This window comes from Micropterus dolomieu, linkage group LG01 (assembly GCF_021292245.1).
Source record: "Micropterus dolomieu isolate WLL.071019.BEF.003 ecotype Adirondacks linkage group LG01, ASM2129224v1, whole genome shotgun sequence".
NCBI classification, from domain to species: Eukaryota; Metazoa; Chordata; class Actinopteri; order Centrarchiformes; family Centrarchidae; genus Micropterus; species Micropterus dolomieu.
The window spans coordinates 15,423,341-15,432,957 of record NC_060150.1 but is presented as its reverse complement, the minus strand read 5'-3'; the positions used below and the strand labels follow the sequence as shown (position 1 = coordinate 15,432,957).

The 9,617-nt window shown below is 42.7% G+C and overlaps 1 protein-coding gene across 1 annotated transcript in view; it reads right to left on the bottom strand.

The window, feature by feature from the left end:
- Positions 1-816: 816 nt before the first annotated feature.
- The window catches only part of LOC123976515 (receptor tyrosine-protein kinase erbB-4-like), a gene marked incomplete at its 5' end in the record, with an annotated part of 114,036 nt that continues 105,235 nt past the window's right edge, over positions 817-9,617 (bottom strand). Inside the window, 2 exons of the mRNA XM_046058759.1 lie at positions 817-6,255; positions 7,277-7,562. Of these exons, the coding sequence (XP_045914715.1) occupies positions 5,417-6,255; positions 7,277-7,562 (1,125 nt within the window). The remainder of the gene's footprint in view (positions 6,256-7,276; positions 7,563-9,617) is intronic.

The window sequence follows — 9,617 nt, the reverse complement described above, 5'->3', positions numbered from 1 at the left end:
AGTGATGCCAAAGGGCCTTGACCAAGCGTCAATATGTGACGAGTTGGGAGTGAGAATGTGTTGGTTAAAGAACATCCCGAATTTCCTCTTGCATCTAGTCTGAATCAATTATTTACTTGAGCATTTACTTGTTTTTTTAGCTGTAAGACCCACAAAAGATGAACAAAATCACCACCAAATCACCACAACATATACCGAATCAATCTTTATTTATATTAAATTAAAAATATACTTTTGACAGATTCATGTAACAAACATGAGGAACGGTATTTCTATGATATAAAGCTTTGGGTAAATAACTGACTTGGGGGAAGGATGGAAAGCTAATGTAGGCCCGGAGGAGTTTCTGGTAACGCCTTTTCTCTACTACGTCCCCTCTAAAAGCATGCAAAACAAATCAGAAATCAAATCAAAACAGGTTGTACTTTGAAGGCTGTGCTCTGCCTTTCAGGAAGGAGGAGGAGGTCATACTTGGCTCAGTAATATTTCCAGTAGAAAGTAAGCAGAGAAGGTAACACTGAATCCCAAACGCAGTTCATCTGGGTCGGTTGGCAGCACTGGTTTCAGTTTTTTCAGAATTATAAATAGGGAGCAATAAAGAGGAAAAGAAGGTTGTTCACTTGTTGTGGGGTGTTCTCAATACTGAGTGACAAATGAAATGTGGCAAACATTGGGAAGCACCTCCCCCCCCTCTCTCACACACACACACACACACACACACACACACTTTTACAGTGTTCACCTGAACTCAAACATTACATGAGGACAGCCACAAAGCTCTGGAAAAGGGCCACTGAACAGAGTTTCCACATGAGAAAGGGTCAACAAGCACTTTTAAAATCAAATTCCCATTAGTCAAAAGGTACACTTACATAAAGCAAATATGTACGGCTCTTTTTGTACACGTTGTTATAAGCAGGAGACAACAGCAGATGTAGAGAATACCATAGAAATTCAAAGCATTGCCTCCTTATTTACAAATTCGCCACGCCGGCCATTTCAGTACTTTATAAAAATACTATTCACATTTGTTGTTGAAGTGTGTTAGATACGTTTTGGAGGAAACCCCAAAGATTCTGTACATTTTATACTAATCTGATCGTTTAAACACAGAAAATGAATGAGCCCCCCTCACAAGCGATGATTTGTGCAATTAAGATGCGGACAATTAAAAATTGCAGCTTGAATGACAAACATGTTCAGTAATGTACAGTAATAGACACAAAAGTGGAAAAAAAACCCAAATCATATAGATTCAAGTCTTTTTCCTTGAAGAAAAACATCCTTAATAATATGGAAAAAAACAACAACTCAATATTAAAAGACTATATAGGGTACTATAAACAAAACGATTTCAGAACTAAGGATTCCCGCTTTGTGCTACTCCCACGCTGTCCGCTCCCTGGACAGAAATGTTAATATAATATTGTCATCAATGAAGAGATACAAAGGTAGAGGGCAGTAAAACACTCACTTTGGGTACCATGCAAGGTGATATTGTACTATACACTGGACTGTATCGCAGCCTATCTGCTAGATAAGTGCTAAGGATGAAATATTGAAGTATTCACCTCAGTACAACATGGCTACATGCCTCTGCACCTTGGCTCGGAGGAAACAGTGAAACATATTAAAAATAAAAAAGTGATCCGTCTTAAACACCAGTTGCCACGCCGTGTTCTTGAACTGCCACGAGCCACAAGAGTGTTTATTACGGCTGAGACAAATAGCAGCAGGTAACACAGCCCAACGCCAAGGCAAAATATGTTTGAAACAAGAAAAAAGATAGTCAGTAGAGAGGAAAAACGATTGTTTCCCACAAAAAGAAAACAAATTAGGGTACTTTAAAAAGGTAACCAAGGCCTTTGGAAAACAACAACAAGTCAGACTTGGATCTTCAGGTACAGGAATGCTTTTCTTCCTTTTCTGGCGATGAACTCTTGAGAAGATTCAATTAAAAGCAGAGGGTTGCCAAGTGTCTTTGATACTCTGAAGTGCTCTCTCGTCGCATCAGTGTTTCAGTCTAATCTATTCTTGATTCAAACACATATTTTGCCTGGGCCTGCAGTATAATTTAGTCCAAACAAGAGAGAAACCAAGGCATGTGTTTTCCTTTTCACCGCCATTGTCCTTTTTCCCGTTTTCCCCCCCTTCTTGAAACCCAGATTTGGCAGATGCTTCCATCGCTCTGTATAAACAAGCTCAAACGCGCTATAAATATTTCACATTGATATTAAATGCTGTCTCTATTTCATTGAATTAGAACTCCAAAAGGGACTACAAAATACTCCTTCATCAAATAATCATGATATCATCAAAGCAGCATTATAAATACTGTTTGAAGCAAACAAAAAACTTAGAAACAAGAACATTCTTAAAGCTGGTCAGTACCACCTAAAATGTGTTATCTTCATGAACCCCGGGCCGCAGTACCTTCCTTGGACTTTTGCTGAAGCTTCTGCTTTCTGAAGTGGTAAAACGACCAGATAAACAAGTTGAATATTTCAGTAACGGAGGGTGGAAATCCTTTCTTTCTACCCACGAGTTTGATCAAAGTGCTCCATGGGGAGGACAAACATGTACAGCTTTGCATGCGCATACTCTCAGACAAACACTTCCACACACAGAGACATTACAGAAAATAAACATTCTACACCAGAAAACAGCTTGGCAGGGCTCTGCCACAGCAGAGTGATGAAAGGCTGTTCAAAAACAATGACAAAGCAATAATGTTAATGTTCCACGGATAATGGCTGGAAAAAACTTGCTAAAGAGTTCAGAACTACAAGATTTTGTTCATACCGATTGAACTAAGATGTGATTCTAGTGAGATATTGCAAAAGGACCTCTGAGGCAAACCATCATTACAAAATATTTCATCTTGATCTTCTAAGTTTGGCAAGCTTTGTGGTGTTCTCCCACCCACAGGTGTCTGTATGGCTTGGCGGAAGAAATAATGGCTGTAACACCAGCGCTTTTAGCAGCATTGACTGGCAGTTTGCCTGCAGAGGCATCAGTAGTGAGGGTTCGAACAATTCTCTTGAGAGCTAAGGGGCAATCAGTGCGCTATTTGTGATCTCAACAGTAAAACTCTGTTGGGATACTTATGCTGATGTCATTCTGGGCTAAGAAAAGATGCTAAGTCTTGATGGATCATCATAAGATTGGAAATTTTGGTGGGAAACATTTTACTGACACATTCAGTATCAATATTTTGCAACTTTGAACATTACATTAACAAAGTTTCCTCAATATGTTGATAAACTCCGGGCAGCGTTGTGTTTTCTTGAAAAAGTATTTGCTCATGCAAATCAGTTGTATATGATCAGAACAAATGTAAGGTTGGTAGGTTAGTAGTTTATCAAGTTTCAAACGATTGAAAAGTGGAATCGGCAAGACTATTGCTACTAATTTGGGTTAAAAATCAGCCTTATGAGACTACAGACATGTTCTTGATCTTTCTTGGTGATCATTTGTCTAAATGAAATAAAGTAATGGTTTAAAATTGTGCAGGTCTGCTTCGCCACCTTAGACCAACCCAAATAAATCACAACTGCGGGGTGGCCAAGCTGGCAACGGGCTCCTGATTTACAAGGTGCAGCTGATGAATCAAGAGCAAATGAATAACAATAGCTGAACACCAATGTGGTGGCAAAACTTTGTTTTGGAACACAATTGTGGAATAAACGAAAGACAGTGCATCCACTTCCTATATGTACAGGTGTCCTGTCCAAATCTGCTGCCATAACGAGAAGTGGCTCCAGACAAAAAGTGGGTAAGAAGTAAGTTACCAAGCTACCAAAATGGTCATGTTCCTTAGGAATGAACACTGGACAAACATTCTAAATTTATTATATTGGCACAGTTTTTAAATAATCACAAAACCATCACCCTCTGTTTATCAATAGAATCTGCTTATTTGAGGTCACACCAGTTTCTCTCTAATGTTGGTAAACAGCGGTACTGAAGGTTTTTAGCTGTCGACCGTGTCCTCACCAACTTATAATGCATGTTTTTTTTCTACAGATATTCCCTGTGAGGCCAAACTGGCTCGCTAATATGTGAATACACACACTTATTGCATTCACACTGACATAAACACAGAGACACACACACACACACACACACACACACACACACACACACAAAGTAGTCTGTTTTTACTGTGCTCTGCTGGTGCTGTCTTGTTCATTCCTTGAGGTCTTCATTAGGCGGCATGCATGAACTTTCCCTTCCCTCTCTGTAGATTTTTTTCTCTCTTTTGTTCTCTCCCTCACTCTCTGTCTCTATGATCACCATTTCAGAGTTCAGCTGCTTTATGGATGGCCTTTTCAGCACTCACTATTCAGCACTCTTATGGTAAAGACACTCTTTACTCATCTAAGTTAGCTTCATGATCTGAGTATAAAAATTCATCTTTTCAGCACTGCAACCAGTGTTTATAAAAAATGTTTACAGTGTTATTTTTCCCCCCTTTGGCTTGGAAAAAGGTTCTGATCAGCTTTTCCAAGTGGACAGCAGTCAAGCAAAAACAACAAAACAGTAGTTGCCCTGCATGTTTTCAGGCATGTTTAAAAGTCCGTGGTTGAACAACAAATGAAAGGAGGAGTCACTGTAGTTTTGACCATCACAGTATCACAGTTACAGTAGAAAGATGAGATGAGTTTCACATATTTGATGGAAAATTCGAGAACGTACGGTACAATCCTATAGGTAAAAAGATTGAATATGATTGATCAGCTTTAAGTGCTCCATCTTTCATGTTACGGGAAGTCACTCTCCTGACTAAACCTTTCAGTCTTTTTTCCTCCCTTGTTTTGCTGTTTCACTTCACGCTACAAGGTCATTCACAAAACAAGACATCTTGACATCTAACAGACTGCATTTCCTCCGTCTGTTTGCTTATTTCAGAAACCCTCAGAAGAGTTGTTCATCCTCAGACCTTTATACTGGAGAACAATAAAATAATAAAACATCTTGTTCTTATAAATCTGTCTGCAGTGGTTGGCAGTGAGTTCGGTTCCCCTAAGTCAAATCCATCTTATTTGACCCCGTTGTGGTCTACATTGCAGGGACGACACGGTACCTCCACTGCCATGTATCCATTGTTTGCCGAAAACTACCATAACCTTCACATTCTCAGTGACATGGAGCACAGTCTCTATCTACAGAGCAGAAATGGACTGGATTGGATAAAGTGAAGATGTGTGAGTCTGAGTTGGTTTGCTTGGTTCGGTTCTGTCCACCTCCTTCTGATGTTGCTACAGTCTATAGCAGATGGCACATTATTTGGAAAGAGTTGGGGGTGGCTCTGGTTGCGGCCGCTCCCCTCTGTGTGGAACAGTGGAACCGGAGAGGATGTCTGGGTTGTTGGAGGCTAGAGTCAGATTGAGGAGCGTATGTCAAGTGGAACGATCTAGACCACAGTGTTCCGCTGCCGGTAGGGTGGAGGCGGCAAGACGGTGCCAGATTTCAGGGATAACTCGGACATGTATTCAGGATTTTCAGCTACCACCGGCCGTACGTGTCCGTTCTGCTTATAGAAGAGCTTGGCATTGGTGGAACCTCCCTGGGCGCCGTCAGGGGCCGCCTGGTTAGACGATTTGGGAGGCAAGCTGTGCTGCCAGTATTCTGGATTGTCAAAGGTCACCTTCAGCTTCTTCCCACTGGCTTTGCCTGATGTCAGCCCTCCGCCCTTTAGCAAGCTGGCGGGGTGCGAGGTGGCGTGGCTCTGGTAAGCTGGCAGGCTGCCGTGCCCGATGGTGGCCAAAGTGGACAGGGCCCCTGACTGGCATAACTGGGCTTGTGCAGTAGTTCCTGTTTGGCTCTGGTTGGCGGAGCCACCACCTGGGATGCCAGGTTGTCCTGCAGGTTTGACGGTGTGGTGGGTGTGGAGGATGTGGGTTGGTGGGCCGTGGTGGCATGGCATGCCAGATGGAGAGGGTTGAGCCGTGGGGAGGGGGTAGTGGGGCAGGCTGGTCTGGATGGTAAGCGGGAGGTGGGAGCCTGAAGTTGTGGCTGAGATGGAAGAAGGAGGCTGGGTGGGTAGGGGTAGACCATTTCTTCTCAGGGCTTCCAGGCCCAGCTCAGCAGGACTGTGGAATGTGTTGAGGTAGAGGGGCTCATTGATGTACTCATCTTCTCCTTTGGGCAGGCTGTTGGGTGTGCTGTGGTAGCCCGGGTTATCCAAGGCGTGGATCTCACCGTTTTTACGCCGTGAGACAAATGGGTTTTCCTCAATGGGATTCAGGTATTCTGTAGCACAGATCAGAAAAAGGGAGGGAGGGTAGGAATGTGGAGAACAAGAGAAAATGAGTTTTTAAGAATATAAGACGGTCGTATAAAAGAAATTGACAAAAATGAAATCAAGAGAAGAGGAAACACAATAAATGGAAATTCAAAGACTCGCTAGTAGTAGTAGAGTAGATGGAGATGATAATGGCGATAATGGCAGCCACTCAGACCACATGGGCAACTTGCCAGCAGTTCTTTGGCACTGTAAACTCCATCTGTCGGGGGTGAAAATGCCAGCAAATGACCCCTCTTCACTGCTTCCAAGCACTATAATAGTGGGGTGTGAAATCTATTGATTTTGCCCACTCTTCTGCTCCTTGACATTGCATCAGATGCATTTTGCTGCAGGCTTTGTTATAATTTGAGCTGCTCAAAAATCAAAGACGGTAGTGCAAGAGCAGGGCTGATGGACTGAATTATGATCAAAGTGAAAACATGACTGTAGTAGCTGACATGCACCGTTAACGGAAACTCGGTAGGAATTTTAATCAATGGAATGACATGAAATGAGCAGGCAAAATAACAGGCAGAATATACTACAAAAGATCTTATTTACTCTGGGGATGAGCAAAGAGATGACAGAAGATAGAAAATGTGCACTGTGCTCGAATTTGTAGTAAACACAAGATGTATTTGTTTGTACAATTTGTATTGTTGTACATTTAAATAGTGTAGTTTTTCCATGACACTGTATTACCTGTATTTTAGAGACTGGTGAGAATATAATGTGCTATGGTTATTTTAAAGTTTAGCATCATCTACACCATGCTGTGTATTATAGCTTCTAAAATCCAGTGTTCACCACAAAATGCCTCGCAGGGCTGCAGGATTTCTACCTGGACGTATTTTTAGCTTCTGTAAAGCTATTCCTCACAAATCTGCTTGCTACATGAGCTCTGAATATTAACCTGACTTGACTTTCTAGTGGCTGCAACATTAATTTCACTGTACTTTGCTGCGTTTTGTGTTTCACTTAGAGTACCTGAGGAGCTCTTGTCCTTCATGGGTGTCATGTATCCATCCTCATCAGTGTCCCCTCTGGATGCCCTTTCCCCCAGGAAGATGGTAGGGTCAGCGCTGTATCTCTGGCCCCCACTGTCCTCTCCCCCAGCCTGGCTCAAGGTCTTCTTATGCAGGCTCCCATTACAGCGTTGGTCCTCCAGGGCTGGAACCGGGCCGCCTGTGGCTTCCTGGTTCACACAGGCTTGGGCACCTGCCACAGAGCCCTCGGTACAGTTTGGACCACCATCTCGATAGCCAAACTGGTTCTGAGGCAAAGGGTCGGTTGAAGGTGGAGACAAGAAAAAAACTCTTTCATATGACTAAGAAAACGGTGATTTTGATTTTCTCCAGTCTAAGCCACTCAGAAAACTTAGATTCATGTTGCATGACACTGTGCAGCTATTTGATGACAGAACAGCAGAAACCAAACTAACGACCAATTGAACCACAACAAACAGACACGGTGCGAATGCCAAAAAAAAAAAAAGTTGGAGTTAGTTTAAGCCATTCACCTGCGGAAAAAGAAGTGAGACTTTTAAGCACTGCAGTGGCCTGTTAAAGGTAAAATTCTCCAACAAAGTTCTGCTGCTGTAGTCATCAGCCTTAAGGGACTGTAAGGGGCAGCCAGGCAAAGCTACGATTCCACCTGAACCTCAAAAAAAAACAAAAAGAAACAAAAATCCCACAAGAAAACATGACATGTGAAGCAAAGGGCTTCTTGCGGTGCTGTGTTGGCTTGCCGTAGGCTATTTAACCCAGGCCTACTTCTCTGCACTCTTGCCAAATGCTAGCACTACAGCAGCAATTACAGGAAGCAGAGCTACAAAACACAACAGGAACAAATTTAAATGTCCTGGGGTTGTATCTGTCCACCTACTCGCACCGTCTTCCCTCCATTTCAATCAACATCCCCCTCTACCAAATTTCTCTGTTCATCCCTTCTTCAAACCCAGTCATTATCTGCTCCTCTCTTCAAGTATGCACGTGAGAGCATTTCAGCCCAGATTAGAGAACCGTCTGTATCGGACTGTGTCTGTAGCGGTGCAATCTGAATAACTAACTTTCTGTGGCAAAGTCAGCCAGTCGATGGATTTTTAACAATGAATTCCTTTTCCTGTCTGGGCATGCGGGGGCTTTTGACTGCATAATCAAAAGTTTCAATTCATGATAGGGGTGCTGACCTTGAACACACCGGATGGATTACCGTGTGTGTTTTTTTTGTACGTGTGTTCGTTGGGGAACAAAGAGCCGCTGGCAAATGGGTAGGTCACCGGGGTAAAGGTGCATAAGATGCAGAGCCGTGGGCCAGCAGCACATGGTGCATACTGCCGAGCAAACAGCCGAGCCTGCACTCATTGTCTATTAGTAAACGGTTCCGGCATTTTAAGAGAGCGCCTGCTATTTGCTTATGGAGCTCTGAGTAATGAAACCTGGGGCCTGGGGAGCGAGTGCATAAAGAGCCCAGGTTTAAGCCACACACGCTGGGATGGAAATGATGGAGGTGAGCCATTAGCAGAGGAAAATCATCAGTGTATTGGAAGTTTTTAACCACCTTGAGCACTTATAGAGGACAGTAAGTTCAGGGGTTATTGGACAGATTATGTTTTGAGGTTAAAGTCTCATCAGAAGACTTGAAAAGGTTTTCCTGAAGAGATATGATGTGGGATTATATTTAGAATATATTAAGTGGATATACAGTGGGTACGGAAAGTATTCAGACCCCTTTAAATTTTTCACTCTTTGTTTCATTGCAGCCATTTTCCAAAAATCAAAAAAGTTCATTTTATTTCTCAGTAATGTACACTCAGCACCCCATCTTGACAGAAAAAAACAGAAATGTAGAAATTTTTGCAAATTTATTAAAAAAGAAAAACTGAAATATCACATGGTCATAAGTATTGAGACCCTTTGCCGTGACACTCATATTTAACTCAGGTGCTGTCTATTTCTTCTGATCATCCTTGAGATGGTTCTACACCTTCATTTGAGTCCAGCTGTGTTTGATTATACTGATTGGACTTGATTAGGAAAGCCACACACCTGTCTATATAAGACCTTACAGCTCACAGTGCATGTCAGAGCAAATGAGAATCATGAGGTCAAAGGAACTGCCTGAAGAGCTCAGAGACAGAATTGTGGCAAGGCACAGATTTGGCCAAGGTTACAAAATTACAAAATTTCTGCTGCACTTAAGGTTCCTAAGAGCACAGTGGCCTCCATAATCCTCAAAGGGAAGACGTTTGGGACGACCAGAACCCTTCCTAGAGCTGGCCGTCCGGCCAAACTGAGCTATCGGGGGAGAAGAGCCTTGGTGAGAGAGG